General features: G+C 47.4%; 1 protein-coding gene across 3 annotated transcripts in view; it reads left to right on the forward strand.

Annotated features, from left to right (window-relative positions):
• NOX4 (NADPH oxidase 4) overlaps window positions 1–20958 on the forward strand; it is a 502226-nt gene that overhangs the window by 255265 nt on the left and 226003 nt on the right. For all 3 annotated transcript variants that reach the window (XM_063951390.1, XM_063951389.1, XM_063951391.1), the window contains one exon: window positions 4910–4970. In XM_063951390.1, coding sequence (XP_063807460.1) covers window positions 4910–4970 — 61 coding nt within the window. The remainder of the gene's footprint in view (window positions 1–4909; window positions 4971–20958) is intronic.

Raw genomic sequence — 20958 nt, forward strand, 5'->3', positions numbered from 1 at the left:
TTGGCTGGTGTATTGCCCTTCTGCTCCACGGGAGGTTTCTGTCCTCCCTGAGCTCGCCTCAGGACACCTGCGTTACGGTTTGACAAGTGTACCGCCCCAGTCAAACTCCCCACCTTACACTTATCACGTCTTTATCACTTCTCCAGGCTTAATACATCTGCCCACAGTGTGACGTAAGAAAGTGTGTTACTGGATCAGAGATAGGGGTCTATTCATGAAGCAGTGAAAAGTGTGGAGAAGTGAGCCAGTGGAGAAGTTGCCCATGGCAACCAATCAGCATTTAAGTAACATTTATAATTTGCATACTATAAAATTATACAGAGCAGCTGATTGGTTGCCATGGGCAACTTCTCCACAGGCTCACTTCTCCACGGTTTTCACTGCTTCATGAATAGACCCCATAATGCGTTTAATTTATTGACTACATCAGTGTGAAAGGCAATTTCAGACCGTAGTGCTGCTACTGTTTAGTACACAGCCTAGCAGGGGTGAGGCCACATCGACCAATAGGAAGCTGTGGTCTGCACAGTCGCTTTTCTCTTCCCTAAATTGAAAAATAAAAGAGAAATTAAATATATTTCTGCGGTGCCAGATGAAGGCGGGGCTGAAGATACGTAGCGCCAGCATCCCATTACCATGGGATCAGAATGGTAGAGTCATACTTCATACCTCCCGAGTGTCCCGCTTTCAGCGAGACAGTCCCATTTTTTTTTTGGGGGGGAGGACCACGGTGTCCCGTGGAGAGGCAAAGTTTGGGAAAGCACTGTGCGCACGCATCTATTCACAGTGCAGGTAGAGAGCCAGCGTGCCCCAGAGTGATGTAAACAGGGGTTTGCCGCTAGCCTACCCCTCCTCCCAATTTACCCCATCCCTTTTTGAGACGGGAGCACCGAGACCCGTTTTCAGTGAACACGATGTTGGAGGTATGATACTGTACTTGCACACAGGGGTGCCGATAGTACGGGAAGGGGGATTGGTATGATATACCTCCAATCAAAATCCCGACAGCAATTGACCGACGATCAAAATCCCGACATGGACAAAATACCGACAAGGTCAAAATACCGGCATGTAAAATGCCGACAGGTCAAAATATCAACATTCATTTTTCATTGTTTTTGTGTGTGTATGTCGACATAGGTCGACATGGACACCATATAAGTCTGCCGCGTCCCCTCGCACGGGCACGGTGCCTCGCTGCACTCGGCACACTATTATATTCCCCCTCCAGGTCCACTGGGATGGTAAAGTATGAACAAGTAGGTTTCCATGAAAAAAATCATGAAAAACTCGGCATTTTGACCTGTCAGCATTTTACATGTCGGTATTTAGACCTTGTCTGTATTTTAAATGTCAGTATTTTGTCCATGTCGGGATTTTGACCTTGTCTGGATTTTGACCGTCGGGCTTTTGATTGGAGGTAAATTGACTGCATCCCCAGGAAGGGGGTAGGGGGGTTGGGTACTAGTGGCCAGGGCTTGTTGGCGGGGCCCGGACCAGTCCCGTGTCAGCTGTTAATGTTACCCTGTGTGGCCGCCAAAACTATTTTTCCATTTTATTTTTTTTAGGGGGCATGTCCAGTCCTCCCTGGATTTAACCATGCCCCCATCAGTACCCAAGTCCGTGGCGTGGGCACTCACGGTGGCCCTAATTGCACACTGCCAATATGTTCAGGAGACTCATTATAAGGTTAAAGCACCGCCCAGTGTGGCCACCAGAATATATCAGGTTGTCGCTTATTGGTGATATTTTGAAGAGGAAAATGGATTTGTGCTGATAATCCAAGTTCCCTTAGTGATGCACTATTCAGTTATATCTTACAAAACAAGGAGAATTATTAACACAATCTCAGTGACCCATAGCAACCAATGAAATCCTTTCCTCCATTGCTATAACTAGTCCCATCAAAGAGAATAGCTTTTCGGTTGCAATGGTTACTGTTTAAGTAAATATTGCACCTGTGTTACTAAATAACATGCATTGGCTGCTGTGTGAAGGAATAATCGTCTTTCATTTATCTGTAATCTCTATTTTAAAGGGGAACTGAAAGGCTCAACTATGTTAATAATATATATATATATATATATATATATATATATATATGTTAATATTTTACAAATACAAATACCCTGATATTCTAAGCAGCCCTGTTTCATCTGTAAATTTCTGAAGTTGTTTGTTGCATGCTTCCATATTTCAAGGAAATACATCCTACATCCCCAGTCATTAAGCCTGTCAGTTCCAACTCTGCAACATTGCTCTCTTCAGGCCATTCCTCTCACAGAATTCCGCTAAAATTATTATCCACTCACTGATCATTTTGCGACTCGACTACTACAACCTTCTCCTCACTGGCCTCCTATGTTGCCATATCACACCCCTCCAATCTGTTCTCAATGCTGCAGCTAGACTTATCTTCCTCTCCTGCCATTCCACATTCCCCACTGCCCTCCGCCAAAACCTGCACTGGCTCCTATTCCCCTACAGAATCCTCTTCAAACTCCTCACCCCTACATAGAAGGCCATCTCTGACTCCACTACTCCCTACATCTCCAACCAGAGGTGTAGCTAGGTGCCATGGTGCCCGGAGCAAGGATATGTAATGAATTTGGGTGCATGTTACATTTGAAAAGAAAAAAATATATTTTCAAATTCTAAATTGGTGACAGGTTCTAGATCCTTGTGGATCTCAGGGCCAACGTTTACTTTGGGAGCCCCCCTGAATAATATAGGGGCATCGCTTTATGAGGCCACACAGTAGAGCCCCTTATACACGTTACACAACACAGTAGAGCCCCTTATACACGTTACACAACACAGTAGAGCCGCTTATACATGTTACACAACACAGTAGAGACGCTTATACACGTTACACAACACAGTAGAGCCCCTTATACACGTTACACAACACAGTAGAGCCCCTTATACACGTTACACAACACAGTAGAGCCCCTTATACACGTTACACAACACAGTAGAGATGCTTATATACGTTACACAACACAGTAGAGCCCCGTATACACGTTACACAACACAGTAGAGCCCCTTATACACGTTACACAACACAGTAGAGCCCCTTATACACGTTACACAACACAGTAGAGCCCCTTATACACGTTACACAACACAGTAGAGCCCCTTATACACGTTACACAACACAGTAGAGCCCCTTATACACGTTACACAACACAGTAGAGCCCCTTAAACACGTTACACAACACAGTAGAGCCCCTTATACACGTTACACAACACAGTAGAGCCCCTTATACATGTTACACAACACAGTAGAGCCGATTATACACGTTGCACCACAGTAGAGCCGTTTATACACGTTATACCACAGTAAAAACGCTTATACATTTTACACCACAGTAGAGCCACTTATTCAAGTTATGCCACAGTAGAGACGCTTATTAATGTTACACTGCAGCTTCTAAGGTAGAGAGAGGTGCTGCAGCAGCAGCAGCTGGGGCAGAGAAAGGTGCTGCAGCATCTATGTAGAGAGAGCTGCTGTAGCAACCAGTGCAGAGAGAGGTGCTGCAACAGCAGGTGTAAAGAGGGGTACTGCAGTAGCCAGGGCAGAAAGAAGTGCTGTATCACCCGGGGCAGAAAGAGGTGCTGCAGCAGCTGAGGCATAAAGAGGTGCTGCAGCAGCTGGTTCAGAGAGAGGTGCTGCAGCAGCCAGGGCAGAAAGAGGTGCTGCAGCAGCTGGGGCAGAGAGTGGTGTAGTAGGACAGAAGTAACCCTGCTGCACAGCTACAAGCAGACAGTGGGACATATCAAGAGGGCGGGCTGAGCTCCGGCATGTGCTGGCTGTCAGTGTCGCCTCTGGTCTGCCCTGTTCCCTACCTAGTCTCTGAGTCTGAATCAGTGTGCGCCCCTCTGCTTCTCCTCCTCCTGCTCTGCAGCTGCCTGTACAGCGGCACATGGTATAGAGGGTGAAGTGGCGGGGCAAGCTTCGCGCCCTCTAACTTTTCCGGCGCCCGTAGCTCGCGCTCCACCGGAGCCACCCTTGCTACACCCCTGTCTCCAACCTCATCTCTCTACATACTCCCTCCCACCATCTTTTGTCTGCCAGTGAATGCAAATCCAAGATTTCTCCTATGCTGTCCCCCTTCACTGGAACGTGCTTCCCTGATCCATCAGACTCTCTCTGACCTTGCACAGCTTCAAACGGGCACTAAAAACCCACCTGTTCATCACAGTGTATCCATCCACCACATAACCTATTCACTAGGTGGCTCGTCTCACCCCTCCTGTCCCTGCCATCTCAGTCTTCCTTTCTGGTCTCAGGTCCCCATTGACTTGTTCACGTCTCATGTCACCTGTCTGTCTTCCCCCTCACCTTAGATTGTAAGCTCCTAGGTGCAGGGTCCAGTTCTCTCTGCCTCTTTCTCTTACACTTCTGATAGCCCTCTCCTACGCACTAGTCGTTTTCTGGAATTCCACCTGTTTGTAGCCGCTCACCATTCCAGCGGCTCTTAACCTGCTAGTGTTGCTGTTGCTATTGGTGACAAGTACCTACCTTCCCCACCCACCTTGCTTACCAGCTGTATTGTGTATGGCGATCTGTGGTGCTACTTGTTACTTGTGTTCTGTTTAGGTTTTGATCACTGTAATGTTTCTGTTTTACCCTGTGCTGTCTTACTGTTTGCCTCATGTGCGGCTCTGCGGACCACTTGTGGCGCCATATAAATGAAGTGTCATATTAATAATTAATTTAATCAATAGAGTGTCCTTTACGGTATTAGGATATCGTTATATCATGGCAGTTCCCTATCCACAAGCTTTAAAATAATTTAGATACTGTATTTTCATTACTTTTTATAATTTTTTTCAGTTTTGTTTACTTTAACATGAAATTCCTCCAGTGTTACTTGACGTTGATTTGATTGTATTCAATTTCTAGTGCCCTACAGAGACAAAGGCTACATTCTCCGTTCACATAAAGGTAGTGGGAGACTGGACAGGTATGTACCGCATGTAACTAACTTGTGTCCCTACGGTATACCTATCTGTGTGACTTTACTTGCCCCCCCACCCACCTGCTTATCTGTTACCTACTTGGCTGTTGTATAGCAAATCGCAGACAAATTCCTAGTATACGCAGGTGTACCTGGCCAATAAAGCTGATTCTGATTCTGAGAAATGCTGAATTCTGTTCTTTCCTGCGGTTTCGATATCCGTGCATGCAACCTGCTGCAGACTGTGGTAATAGAAGGGTTAATAAAAAGGCATTCTGCAAACAAGAACTACATACGGTACAATGTCTCAGTCAGCAGTAACGATTGTTATTAACTGTGTTTTGATACTGAATAATACTTAAACAATTGAAATTCAACTGTCATACTGTACTTGTTTCTATTCAAGCTTATTGTACAGCATGGGTCAGATAATGTATGGTGTAATACATAGGGCGGTATTCAATTCTTTTCACCCCCTCCTACACCCGTTCTGCTTCTGCTGACGGGCGTGGTATAATCATTTCAGCTCGCTACCCCTGGGGTAGCGAGGGCGCCCAATCCTTTACGCAGCTAAACCTGATTACAATGGGTGCTATAAGCGCGATAACGGGGATCAGTTTGGAAAGGAGATTAGGCGTGATATATCATTTGAATACCGCCCATTGGGCAGTATTCAAATAATATATCACACCCAATCTCCTTTCCAAAGTGATCCCCGTTATCGCACATATCGCACCCATACTAATCAGGTTTAGCGGCGTAATGGGTTGGGAGCCCTCGCTACCCAGGTGGTAGCGAGCTGAAATGATTATCCCACGCCCATCATCAGAAACAGAACGAGTGTGAAAGAATTGAATACCCCCCATTGTGTCCAATCAGATATCTGTTGTCTTTTATTTCACATTATTTTCTGTGTACGTACTTTAATAACGGACAAGTGAAATTGTGGTGAAATCTTGCACAGGCCGTTTTGCGTAAGTTCTTGCTATATGTTCTTTAAAATGACGCTGTTGCTTGGACATTGTAAAAGTAGAATGCAATAAATAACATGAAATGTTCCCCCCTGACACCTAACACATGTATCCTTTAATAAAGTACACATGGAGTACAAGACATCCTCATACCCTATAATTGAGTCAGAATGTAATATAGGGCTGTGGCGTATCTATAATGGGTGCAGTATGTGCGGTGCACACGGGCACCTGGGTCCAGAGGGGGGCCACACCGCACACACTACACCCATTTCATCTATACTTACCTTTCTGGTGTCCATCGGCGTGTCAACGTGTGGCCCCTTCCTCCTCCGTAGCAGACAGCGCAGTTAGTGCTCCGAGCACTAGAGAGACTCTGGCACTGTGCCAGAGTCTAAAGCGATTGTGCAGGTCTCCGGAAAAATGGCCACTGCACCATTTTCCTGGACACCTGCGCAAGCGCTGTTGTCTCTAGCACTGTGCCAGAGTCTCTCTAGTGCTCGGAGCACTAACTGCGCTGTCTGCTACGGAGGAGGAGGGGGCCCACACGCGGAGACTGCACACGGGTCCCCTCCGTAGATACGCCCATGGGCTGTGGGTATATTTTGTGGGTTAAATTCAGCGGGGGGGGGGCTGCCGCTGCCAATGCCAGAGAGGGAGGGGAGAGAGCCGTCCCACAGACAGCGGGGTCCCGGTGCTTGCACAATGGATTTGGCAGGCGCCGGGACCTGTGCATGTGCACAAGAAGCTGCTTGAGTGTACATGCGCAAACCCCGGCTTCTATGGGCTGCATCAAGCAGGGAATGGCTTCCTACAGCTCTCTGCTAATCGCAGCCTGGTCTCGGAGGGAGGAAACACCTCCCTATGGCACTGTTTGTCCTGCGGGTGACTGGCAGGTAGGACTCCCAATAGGAAGTCACTGCCAGTCACAGTGAAACCACTGAGCCAGTGCAGTTACCCAGACTGCACCTGGCTCAGCTGAGCTCACTGAAGTAGCAGATTTTACTGGTGAGGGGGGGCACTGAGAGGGTTAAACGCATTGGGACAAGGCCGGGTGTACACCCACCCTGAGCAGGCAGATATAACTGCATCCTCTTGCAAGGAGAACAATGTTGTGTACCCACTTGTGAAACTCGGAACACCTACCTCAGTGCTTATTATCCACTTAATTTATACAATTCTGTCATACACTGTAGCCGTGGTGCTACAGAAAACCCCTACATCCCAAACATTCAGCATAATGGATCCCACACATGTAGGCAGAGTCACAGCTTTCTTTCTTCCTCAGCTGAATGATCGGTGTGTATTTTGCATAACCGAGACACGTTCCATCCTTTTCTTTTCCTAGTGGCCACAATGGAGGGTCTCGTCAAGTGTCTCCTTAAAGAAACCAGCATGTTGAAACTGAGGGACATAGGCAACGTTTTGGGGGCCAAACCACAGTATTTACTAATCATCAGTTTTCTCTAACGTCCTAGTGGATGCTGGGGACTCCGTCAGGACCATGGGGAATAGCGGCTCCGCAGGAGACTGGGCACAAAGTAAAAGCTTTAGGACTAGCTGGTGTTCACTGGCTCCTCCCCCTATGACCCTCCTCCAAGCCTCAGTTAAGATTTTGTGCCCGAACGAGAAGGGTGCAATCTAGGTGGCTCTCCTGAGCTGCTTAGAGTAAAAGTTTAAATAGGTTTTTTATTTTCAGTGAGACCTGCTGGCAACAGGCTCACTGCATCGAGGGACTAAGGGGAGAGAAACGAACTCACCTGCGTGCAGAGTGGATTGGGTTTCTTAGGCTACTGGACATTAGCTCCAGAGGGACGATCACAGGCCCAGCCATGGATGGGTCCCGGAGCCGCGCCGCCGGCCCCCTTACAGATGCTGAAGCAAGAAGAGGTCCATAAATCGGCGGCAGAAGACTTTCCTGTCTTCATAAGGTAGCGCACAGCACTGCAGCTGTGCGCCATTGCTCTCAGCACACTTCACACTCCGGTCACTGAGGGTGCAGGACGCTGGGGGGGGGGGGGGGGCGTCCTGGGAAGCAATGAATTTACCTTAGTTGGCAAAAAATACATCACATATAGCTCCTGGGCTATATGGATGTATTTAACCCCTGCCAGTTTTCCAGAAAAAAGCGGGAGAAGAGCCCGCCGTGAAGGGGGCGGGGCCTATCTCCTCAGCACACAGCGCCATTTTTCCCACACAGCTCCGCTGGTAGGAAGGCTCCCAGAATCTCCCCTGCATCCTGCAACTACAGAAACAGGGAGAGGGGGGCACTTATTTGGCAAAATAACAGATATAAGCAGCTATAAGGGATAGACACTTATTGTAAGGTTGTCCCTATGCATATATAGCGCTCTGGTGTGTGCTGGCAAACTCTCCCTCTGTCTCCCCAAGGGGCTAAGTGGGTCCTGTCCTCTATCAGAGCATTCCCTGTGTGTGTGCTGGGTGTCGGTACGTGTGTGTCGACATGTATGAGGAGGAAAATGATGTGGAGGCGGAGCAGAGTGTCTGTAACAGTGATGTCACCCCCTAGGGGGTCGACACCTGAGTGGATGTACTGTTGAAAATTACGTGACAGTGTCAGCTCTATATAAAAAAACAGTGGTTGACATGAGACAGCCGGCTACTCAGCTTGTGCCTGTCCAGACGTCTCATAGGCCGTCAGGCAGATGGCAGATACAGACGCCGACACGGATACTGACTCCTGTGTCGACGGTGAAGAGACAACCGTGATTTCCAGTAGGGCCACACGTTACATGATTGAGACAATGGAAAATGTTTTATACATTTCTGATAATACGAGTACCACCAAAAAAGGGGTATTATGTAGAGATGAGCGCCGGAAATTTTTCGGGTTTTGTGTTTTGGTTTTGGGTTCGGTTCCGCGGCCGTGTTTTGGGTTCGACCGCGTTTTGGCAAAACCTCACCGAATTTTTTTTGTCGGATTCGGGTGTGTTTTGGATTCGGGTGTTTTTTTCAAAAAACCCTAAAAAACAGCTTAAATCATAGAATTTGGGGGTAATTTTGATCCCAAAGTATTATTAACCTCAAAAAACATAATTTACACTCATTTTCAGCCTATTCTGAACACATCACACCTCACAATATTATTTTTAGTCCTAAAATTTGCACCGAGGTCGCTGTGTGAGTAAGATAAGCGACCCTAGTGGCCGACACAAACACCGGGCCCATCTAGGAGTGGCACTGCAGTGTCACGCAGGATGGCCCTTCCAAAAAACCCTCCCCAAACAGCACATGACGCAAAGAAAAAAAGAGGCGCAATGAGGTAGCTGACTGTGTGAGTAAGATTAGCGACCCTAGTGGCCGACACAAACACCGGGCACATCTAGGAGTGGCACTGCAGTGTCACGCAGGATGTCCCTTCCAAAAAACCCTCCCCAAACAGCACATGACGCAAAGAAAAAAAGAGGCGCAATGAGGTAGCTGTGTGAGTAAGATTAGCGACCCTAGTGGCCGACACAAACACCGGGCCCATCTAGGAGTGGCACTGCAGTGTCACGCAGGATGTCCCTTCCAAAAAACCCTCCCCAATCAGCACATGATGCAAAGAAAAAGAAAAGAAAAAAGAGGTGCAAGATGGAATTATCCTTGGGCCCTCCCACCCACCCTTATGTTGTATAAACAAAACAGGACATGCACACTTTAACCAACCCATCATTTCAGTGACAGGGTCTGCCACACGACTGTGACTGATATGACGGGTTGGTTTGGACCCCCCCCAAAAAAGAAGCAATTAATCTCTCCTTGCACAAACTGGCTCTACAGAGGCAAGATGTCCACCTCATCTTCACCCTCCGATATATCACCGTGTACATCCCCCTCCTCACAGATTATCAATTCGTCCCCACTGGAATCCACCATCTCAGCTCCCTGTGTACTTTGTGGAGGCAATTGCTGCTGGTCAATGTCTCCGCGGAGGAATTGATTATAATTCATTTTAATGAACATCATCTTCTCCACATTTTCTGGATGTAACCTCGTACGCCGATTGCTGACAAGGTGAGCGGCGGCACTAAACACTCTTTCGGAGTACACACTTGTGGGAGGGCAACTTAGGTAGAATAAAGCCAGTTTGTGCAAGGGCCTCCAAATTGCCTCTTTTTCCTGCCAGTATAAGTACGGACTGTGTGACGTGCCTACTTGGATGCGGTCACTCATATAATCCTCCACCATTCTATCAATGTTGAGAGAATCATATGCAGTGACAGTAGACGACATGTCCGTAATCGTTGTCAGGTCCTTCAGTCCGGACCAGATGTCAGCATCAGCAGTCGCTCCAGACTGCCCTGCATCACCGCCAGCGGGTGGGCTCGGAATTCTGAGCCTTTTCCTCGCACCCCCAGTTGCGGGAGAATGTGAAGGAGGAGATGTTGACAGGTCGCGTTCCGCTTGACTTGACAATTTTGTCACCAGCAGGTCTTTCAACCCCAGCAGACCTGTGTCTGCCGGAAAGAGAGATCCAAGGTAGGCTTTAAATCTAGGATCGAGCACGGTGGCCAAAATGTAGTGCTCTGATTTCAACAGATTGACCACCCGTGAATCCTTGTTAAGCGAATTAAGGGCTGCATCCACAAGTCCCACATGCCTAGCGGAATCGCTCCGTGTTAGCTCCTCCTTCAATGCCTCCAGCTTCTTCTGCAAAAGCCTGATGAGGGGAATGACCTGACTCAGGCTGGCAGTGTCTGAACTGACTTCACGTGTGGCAAGTTCAAAGGGCATCAGAACCTTGCACAACGTTGAAATCATTCTCCACTGCACTTGAGACAGGTGCATTCCACCTACTATATCGTGCTCAATTGTATAGGCTTGAATGGCCTTTTGCTGCTCCTCCAACCTCTGAAGCATATAGAGGGTTGAATTCCACCTCGTTACCACTTCTTGCTTCAGATGATGGCAGGGCAGGTTCAGTAGTTTTTGGTGGTGCTCCAGTTTTCTGTACGTGGTGCCTGTACGCCGAAAGTGTCCCGCAATTCTTCTGGCCACCGACAGCATCTCTTGCACGCCCCTGTCGTTTTTTAAAAAATTCTGCACCACCAAATTCAAGGTATGTGCAAAACATGGGACGTGCTGGAATTGGCCCAGATTTAATGCACACACAATATTGCTGGCGTTGTCCGATGCCACAAATCCACAGGAGAGTCCAATTGGGGTAAGCCATTCCGCGATGATCTTCCTCAGTTGCCGTAAGAGGTTTTCAGCTGTGTGCGTATTCTGGAAAGCGGTGATACAAAGCGTAGCCTGCCTAGGAAAGAGTTGGCGTTTGCGAGATGCTGCTACTGGTGCCGCCGCTGCTGTTCTTGCGGCGGGAGTCCATACATCTACCCAGTGGGCTGTCACAGTCATATAGTCCTGACCCTGCCCTGCTCCACTTGTCCACATGTCCGTGGTTAAGTGGACATTGGGTACAGCTGCATTTTTTAGGACACTGGTGACTCTTTTTCTGAGGTCTGTGTACATTTTCGGTATCGCCTGCCTAGAGAAATGGAACCTAGATGGTATTTGGTACCGGGGACACAGTACCTCCAACAAGTCTCTAGTTGGCTCTGCAGTAATGATGGATACCGGAACCACGTTTCTCACCACCCAGGATGCCAAGGCCTCAGTTATCCGCTTTGCAGTAGGATGACTGCTGTGATATTTCATCTTCCTCGCAAAGGACTGTTGAACAGTCAATTGCTTACTGGAAGTAGTACAAGTGGGCTTACGACTTCCCCTCTGGGATGACCATCGACTCCCAGCGGCAACAACAGCAGCGCCAGCAGCAGTAGGCGTTACACGCAAGGATGCATCGGAGGAATCCCAGGCAGGAGAGGACTCGTCAGACTTGCCAGTGACATGGCCTGCAGGACTATTGGCATTCCTGGGGAAGGAGGAAATTGACACTGAGGGAGTTGGTGGGGTGGTTTGCGTGAGCTTGGTTACAAGAGGAAGGGATTTACTGGTCAGTGGACTGCTTCCGCTGTCACCCAAAGTTTTTGAACTTGTCACTGACTTATTATGAATGCGCTGCAGGTGACGTATAAGGGAGGATGTTCCGAGGTGGTTAACGTCCTTACCCCTACTTATTACAGCTTGACAAAGGGAACACACGGCTTGACACCTGTTGTCCGCATTTCTGGTGAAATACCTCCACACCGAAGAGCTGATTTTTTTGGTATTTTCACCTGGCATGTCAACGGCCATATTCCTCCCACGGACAACAGGTGTCTCCCCGGGTGCCTGACTTAAACAAACCACCTCACCATCAGAATCCTCCTGGTCAATTTCCTCCCCAGCGCCAGCAACACCCATATCCTCCTCATCCTGGTGTACTTCAACACTGACATCTTCAATCTGACTATCAGGAACTGGACTGCGGGTGCTCCTTCCAGCACTTGCAGGGGGCATGCAAATAGTGGAAGGCGCATGCTCTTCACGTCCAGTGTTGGGAAGGTCAGGCATCGCAAACGACACAATTGGACTCTCCTTGTGGATTTGGGATTTCAAAGAACGCACAGTTCTTTGCGGTGCTTTTGCCAGCTTGAGTCTTTTCAGTTTTCTAGCGAGAGGCTGAGTGCTTCCATCCTCATGTGAAGCTGAACCACTAGCCATGAACATAGGCCAGGGCCTCAGCCGTTCCTTGCCACTCCGTGTGGTAAATGGCATATTGGCAAGTTTACGCTTCTCCTCCGACAATTTTATTTTAGGTTTTGGAGTCCTTTTTTTTCTGATATTTGGTGTTTTGGATTTGACATGCTTTGTACTATGACATTGGGCATCGGCCTTGGCAGACGACGTTGCTGGCATTTCATCGTCTCGGCCATGACTAGTGGCAGCAGCTTCAGCACGAGGTGGAAGTGGATCTTGATCTTTCCCTAATTTTGGAACCTCAACTTTTTTGTTCTCCATATTTTATAGGCAGAACTAAAAGGCACCTCAGGTAAACAATGGAGATGGATGGATTGGATACTAGTATACAATTATGGACGGACTGCCACGGTTAGGTGGTATAAAAAAACCACGGTTAGGTGGTATATATTATAATAATAATACAATTATGGATGGACGGACTGCCTGCCGACTGCCGACACAGAGGTAGCCACAGCCGTGAACTACCGCACTGTACACTGGTTGATAAAGAGATAGTAGTATACTCGTAACAATTAGGATGACACTATGACGGTATAAAGAATGAAAAAAAAACCACGGTTAGGTGGTATATATTATAATAATAATACAATTATGGATGGACGGACTGCCTGCCGACTGCCGACACAGAGGTAGCCACAGCCGTGAACTACCGCACTGTACACTGGTTGATAAAGAGATAGTAGTATACTCGTAACAATTAGGATGACACTATGACGGTATAAAGAATGAAAAAAAAACCACGGTTAGGTGGTAGGTATATAATAATAAATAATACAATTCTGGTCGGACGGACTGCCTGCCGTGTGCCGACACAGAGGTAGCCACAGCCGTGAACTACCGCACTGTACACTGGTTGATAAAGAGATAGTAGTATACTCGTAACAATTAGGATGACACTATGACGGTATAAAGAATGAAAAAAAAACCACGGTTAGGTGGTAGGTATATAATAATAAATAATACAATTCTGGTCGGACGGACTGCCTGCCGTGTGCCGACACAGAGGTAGCCACAGCCGTGAACTACCGCACTGTACACTGGTTGATAAAGAGATAGTAGTATACTCGTAACAATTAGGATGACACTATGACGGTATAAAGAATGAAAAAAAAACCACGGTTAGGTGGTAGGTATATAATAATAAATAATACAATTCTGGTCGGACGGACTGCCTGCCGTGTGCCGACACAGAGGTAGCCACAGCCGTGAACTACCGCACTGTACACTGGTTGATAAAGAGATAGTAGTATACTCGTAACAATTAGGATGACACTATGACGGTATAAAGAATGAAAAAAAACCACGGTTAGGTGGTAGGTATATAATAATAAATAATACAATTCTGGTCGGACGGACTGCCTGCCGACTGCCGACACAGAGGTAGCCACAGCCGTGAACTACCGCACTGTACACTGGTTGATAAAGAGATAGTAGTATACTCGTAACAATTAGGATGACACTATGACGGTATAAAGAATGAAAAAAAAACCACGGTTAGGTGGTAGGTATATAATAATAAATAATACAATTCTGGTCGGACGGACTGCCTGCCGTGTGCCGACACAGAGGTAGCCACAGCCGTGAACTACCGCACTGTACACTGGTTGATAAAGAGATAGTAGTATACTCGTAACAATTAGGATGACACTATGACGGTATAAAGAATGAAAAAAAAACCACGGTTAGGTGGTAGGTATATAATAATAAATAATACAATTCTGGTCGGACGGACTGCCTGCCGTGTGCCGACACAGAGGTAGCCACAGCCGTGAACTACCGCACTGTACACTGGTTGATAAAGAGATAGTAGTATACTCGTAACAATTAGGATGACACTATGACGGTATAAAGAATGAAAAAAAAACCACGGTTAGGTGGTAGGTATATAATAATAAATAATACAATTCTGGTCGGACGGACTGCCTGCCGTGTGCCGACACAGAGGTAGCCACAGCCGTGAACTACCGCACTGTACACTGGTTGATAAAGAGATAGTAGTATACTCGTAACAATTAGGATGACACTATGACGGTATAAAGAATGAAAAAAAAACCACGGTTAGGTGGTAGGTATATAATAATAAATAATACAATTCTGGTCGGACGGACTGCCTGCCGTGTGCCGACACAGAGGTAGCCACAGCCGTGAACTACCGCACTGTACTGTGTCTGCTGCTAATATAGACTGGTTGATATTTAAAGAGATATTAGTAGTATACAACAATACTATACTGGTGGTCAGGCACTGGTCACCACTCCTGCAGCAAAAGTGTGCACTGTTAATTAATATAATTGTACTCCTGGCTCCTGCTAACAACCTGCAGTGCTCCCCAGTCTCCCCCACAATTAATTATAAGCTTTTAATTTATACATTGATGACTGTGCAGCACACTGGGCTGAGCTGAGTGCACACAGACTGAGTCACACTGTGTGACTGACTGTGCTGTGTATCGTTTTTTTTTTCAGGCAGAGAACGGATATAGCAGAGAGAAGTGAACGGATATATTATATTAAATAAAAGTTAACTAGCAACTGCACTGGTCACTGACTGTGGTAAACTAACTCTGTCTGCGACTCTGCACAATCTCTCTCTATCTAATCTATCTATCTCTATTCTAATGGAGAGGACGCCAGACACGTCCTCTCCCTATCAATCTCAATGCACGAGTGAAAATGGCGGCGACGCGCGGCTCCTTATATAGAATCCGAGTCTCGCGATAGAATCCGAGCCTCGCGAGAATCCGACAGCGTCATGATGACGTTCGGGCGCGCTCGGGTTAACCGAGCAAGGCGGGAAGATCCGAGTCGCTCGGACCCGTGAAAAAAAACATGAAGTTCGGGCGGGTTCGGATTCCGAGGAACCGAACCCGCTCATCTCTAGTATTATGTTCGGTGAGGGAAAAACTACCTGTAGTTTTCCTGAATCTGAGAAATAAAATGAGGTGTGTGATGATGCGTGGGTTTCCCCCCGATAACAATAATAATTTCTTAAAAAGTATTGGCTGCATACCCTTTCCCGCCAGAGGTTAGGATGCATTGGGAAACACCCCCTAGGGGGGATAAGGCGCTCGCACGCTTGTAAGAACAAGGGCTCTACCCTCTCATGAGATGGCCGCCCTTAAGGATCCTGCTGATAGAAAGCAGGAGGGTATCCAAAAAAAGGTATTTACACACATACTGGTGTTATACTGCGACCAGCTATCGCCTCAGCCTGGAGGTGCAGTGCTGGGTTGGCATGGTCGGATTCCCTGACTGGAAATATTGATATCCTAGATAAGGATAGTATATTATTGCCTATAGAGCATTTAAAAGATGCATTTCTATATATGCATGATGCACAGCGGAATAATTGCCGACTGGCATCAAGTATAAGTGCGTTGTCCAATTCTACCAGTAAAATGGTCAGGTGATGCGGATTCCAAACGGCATTTGGAAGTATTGCCTTTGAAAGGTGGCCACGGCAACAGCTGGGAAATCCACGTTTGTACCCCAGGTCGCCTCTCAAAATAAGACGCCGTATTATCAGGCGCAGTCCTTTGTTGGCAAGCGGACAAAAGGTTCCTCTTTTCTGCTCGTGACAGAGGGAGAGGAAAAAGGCTGCAGAGATCAGCCAGTTCCCAGGAACAGAAACCCTTTCCAGCCTCTGCCAAGCCCTCAGTATGACGCTAGGGCTTTACAAGCTCAGGCACGGTGGGGGCCCGTTCTCAATGAATTTCAGTGCGCAGTGGGCTCACTCGCAAGTAGACCCCTGGATCCTTCAGGTAATATCTCAGGGGTACATATTGGAATTCGAGACGTCTCCCCCTCGCCGTTTCCAAAAGTCGACTTTACCGACGTCTCCCTCTGACAGGGAGGCAGTTTTGGAAGCCATTCACAAGCTGTATTCCCAGCAGGTGATAATCAAGGTACCCCTCCTGCAACAGGGAACGGGGTATTATTCCACACTATTGTGGTACCGAAGCCAGACGGCTCGGTGAGACCGATTCTAAAATCTAAAATCTTTGAACACTTACATACAGAGGTTCAAATTCAAGATTGAGTCACTCAGAGCAGTGATTGCGAACCTGGAAGAAGGGGACTACATGATGTCTCGGGACATCAAGGATGCTTACCTTCATGTCAAAATTTACCCTTCTCACCAAGGGTACCTCAGGTTTATGGTACAGAACTGTCACTATCAGTTCAGACGCTGCCGTAGGGATGGTCCACGGCACCCCGGGTCTTTACCAAGGTAATGGCCGACATGATGATATTCCTTTGAAGGAAGGGAATTTTAGTTATCCCTTACTTGGACGATTCCCTGATAAGGGTAAGATCCAGGGAACAGTTGGAGGTCGGTGTAGCACTATCTCAGGTAGTGTTGCGGCAGCACGATTGGATTCTCAATATTCCAAAATCGCAGCTGGTTCCGTCGACGTGTCTTCTGTTCCTAGGGATGATCCTGGACACAGTCCAGAAAAAGGTGTTTCTCCCGGAGGAGAAAGCCAGGGAGTTATCCGAGCTAGTCAGGAACCTCCTCAAACCGAGCCAAGTCTCAGTGCATCAATGCACAAGGGTTCGGGGTAAAATGGGGGCTTCCTACGAAGCAATCCCATTCGGCAGATTCCACGCAAGAACTTTCCAGTGGGACCTGCTGGACAGATGGTCCGGGTCGCATCTTCAGATGCATCAGCGGATAACCCTGTCACCAAGGACAAGGGTGTCCCTCCTGTGGTGGTTGCAGAGTGCTCATCTTCTAGAGGGCCGCAGATTCGGCATTCAGGACTGGGTCCTGGTAACCACGGATGCCAGCCTGCGAGGCTGGGGAGCAGTCACACAGGGAAGGAATATCCAGGACTTATGGTCAAGCCTGGAGACATCACTTCACATAAATATCCTGAAGCTAAGGGACATTTACAATGCTCTAAGCTTAGCAAGACCTCTGCTTCAAGGACAGCCGGTGTTGATCCAGTCGGACAACATCACGGCAGTCACCCACGTAAACAGACAGGGTGGCACAAGAAGCAGAAGGGCAATGACAGAAGCTGCAAGGATTCTTCGCTGGGCGGAAAATCATGGGATAGCACTGTCAGCAGTATTCATTCCGGGAGTGGACAACTGGGAAGCAGACTTCCTCAGCACGACCTCCACCCGGGGAGAGTGGGGACTTCACCCAGAAGTCTTCCACATGATTATAAACCGTTGGGAAAAACTCGACAGGTATTGCGCCAGGTCCAGGGACCCTCAGGCAATAGCTGTAGATGCTCTGGTAACACCGTGGGTGTACCAGTCAGGGTATGTGTTCCCTCCTCTGCCTCTCATACCCAAGGTACTGAGATTGATAAGATGGTGAGGAGTAAGCACTATATTCGTGGCTCCGGATTGGCCAAGAAGGACTTGGTAACCGGAACTTCAAGAGATGCTCACGGAGGATCCGTGGCCTCTACCTCTAAGAAGGGACCTGCTCCAGCAAGGACCCTGTCTGTTCCAAGACTTACCGCGGCTGCGTTTGACGGCATGGCGGTTGAACGCCGGATCCTGAAGGAAAAAGGGCATTCCGGATGAAGTCATCCCTATCCTGATCAAAGCCAGGAAGGATGTAACCGCAAAAACATTATCACCGCAATTGGCGAAAATATGTTGCGTGGTGCGAGGCCAGTAAGGCCCGACGGTGGAAATTCGACTGGGTCGATTCCTACATTTCCTGCAAACAGGAGTGTCTATGGGCCTGAAATTGGGGTCCATTAAGGTTCAAATTTCGGCCCTGTCAATTTTCTTCCAAAAAGAACTAGCTTCAGTCCCTGAAGTTCAGACGTTTGTAAAAGGGGTACTGCATATACAGCCTCCTTTTGTGCCTCCAGTGGCACTTGGGATCTCAATGTAGTTTTTTGGGCTCCAAAAGTCACATTGGTTTGAACCACTTAAATCTGTGGAGTTAAAATATCTCACATGGAAAGTGGTCATGCTGTTGGCCCTGGCCTGGGCCAGGCGCGTGTCAGAATTGGCGGCTTTATCCTGTAAAAGCCCTTATCTGATTTTCCATTCGGACAGGGCGGAATTGAGGACTCGTCCTCAATTTCTCCCTAAGGTGTTTTCAGCATTTCACTTAAACCAACCTATTGTGGTGCCTGCGGCTACTAGGGACTTGGAGGATTCCAAGTTGCTGGACGTAGTCAGGGCCCTGAAAATATATGTTTCCAGGACGGCTGGAGTCAGAAAATCTGACTCGCTGTTTATCCTGTATGCACCCAACAAGCTGGGTGCTCCTGCTTCTAAGCAGACGATTGCTCGTTGGATTTGTAGTACAATTCAGCTTGCACATTCTGTGGCAGGCCTGCCACAGCCAAAATCTGTAAAAGCCCATTCCACACGGAAAGTGGGCTCATCTTGGGCGGCTGCCCGAGGGGTCTCGGCTTTACAACTTTGCCGAGCAGGTACTTGGTCAGGGGCAAACACGTTTGCTAAATTCTACAAATTTGATACCCTGGCTGAGGAGGACCTGGAGTTCTCTCATTCGGTGCTGCAGAGTCATCCGCACTCTCCCGCCCGTTTGGGAGCTTTGGTATAATCCCCATGGTCCTGACGGAGTCCCCAGCATCCACTAGGACGTTAGAGAAAATAAGAATTTACTTACCGATAATTCTATTTCTCATAGTCCGTAGTGGATGCTGGGCGCCCATCCCAAGTGCGGATTGTCTGCATTACTTGTACATAGTTATTGTTACAAAAATCGGGTTATTGTTGTTGTGAGCCATCTTTTCAGAGGCTCCTCTGTTATCATGCTGTTAACTGGGTTCAGATCACAAGTTGTACGGTGTGATTGGTGTGGCTGGTAATGAGTCTTACCCGGGATTCAAAATCCTTCCTTATTGTGTACGCTCGTCCGGGCACAGTATCCTAACTGAGGCTTGGAGGAGGGTCATAGGGGGAGGAGCCAGTGAACACCAGCTAGTCCTAAAGCTTTTACTTTGTGCCCAGTCTCCTGCGGAGCCGCTATTCCCCATGGTCCTGACGGAGTCCCCAGCATCCACTACGGACTATGAGAAATAGAATTATCGGTAAGTAAATTCTTATTTTAATGATGTTTTGTAAATCGCCATCGATGTCCACCAAGTCCAACAACCCTGATGGTTAAACTGGATCCAATGGAAACCAGTGACAGAACCCACCACATGGCAGGTTGATAACCATTTATCAAACCTTGGATAGTGATAAATAGCACTGTGTTTGAAAAATGACAGGAGCTGATTGGTTGGTACTTTATCGCCGTGCTATTTATCACTCTCCAAGGCTTGATAAATCTGGGCCTAAGGGGTCTATTCATGAAGCAGCGAAAAGTATGGAAAAATGAGCCAGTGTAGAAGTTGCCCATGGCAACCAAACAGCATTGAAGTAACATTTGCATATTATACAATTGTACGGAGCAGCTGATTGGTTGCCATGGGTAACTTCTCCACAGGCTCACTTCGCCACTCTTTTCATTGCTTCATGAATAGACCCCTAAGGGGTCTACTTACTAAGCCTTGGATGAAGGTAAAGTGGATGGAGATAAAGTACCAGCCAATCAGCTCCTAACTGTCATTTTTCAAACACAGCCTGTGACATGGCAGTTAGGAGCTGATTGGCTGGTATTTTATCTCCGTCCATTTTATCTCTATCCAAGGCTTAGTAAATAGACCCCTAAGTCTTTAAACCCAGGGCTGGTTAGTAGAACCCTCTGTTTGTCTTACACATAACACCCCGTCGCCTCACCACCCAACCCCCACCACACAGTTTTTCCACTTCCAGCCTAATACTGGTTATAATTTGCGATCGCTGCTGGGTTTTTCTTTTATTTCTATCTTTTGCATAAGCCAAAAGTCAGAGACAAGTAATTTTTTTGGATGATGTTATGGCGGTTCATGAATCCTGCCCCTTGGTCAATCTGGCGGTTTATATACGTTTAATGAAAACTGAATGATCTTTTATAGCAAACAGCAAAGAATAAGGGGGTAATTCAGAGTTGATTGCAGCAGCAAATTTGTTAGCAGTTGGGCAAAACCATGTGCACTGCAGGGGGGGGGGCAGATATAACTTGTGCAGGGAGAGTAACATGTGCAGAGAGTTAGATTTGGGTGGGTTATTTTGTTTCTGTGCAGGGTAAATACTGGCTGCTTTATTTTTACACTGCAATTTAGATTTCAGTTTGAACACACCCCACCCAAATCTAACTCTCTCTGCACATGTTACATCTCAAATTAAAATGCATTTTATCAGTATATTTGAAATGCAATCATTTTGTCAAAGCCAAGTTCCAAGATGTCAAATTACCTCATTGTGGTAGTGACATCTGCCCTATCCTTCAGACCTCTGAGCATCTTGTGGACCCGAGTCTGAAATGCAGGTTTATTTTGCTGA

This window comes from Pseudophryne corroboree, chromosome 2 (assembly GCF_028390025.1).
Source record: "Pseudophryne corroboree isolate aPseCor3 chromosome 2, aPseCor3.hap2, whole genome shotgun sequence".
Classification (NCBI taxonomy): domain Eukaryota; kingdom Metazoa; phylum Chordata; class Amphibia; order Anura; family Myobatrachidae; genus Pseudophryne; species Pseudophryne corroboree.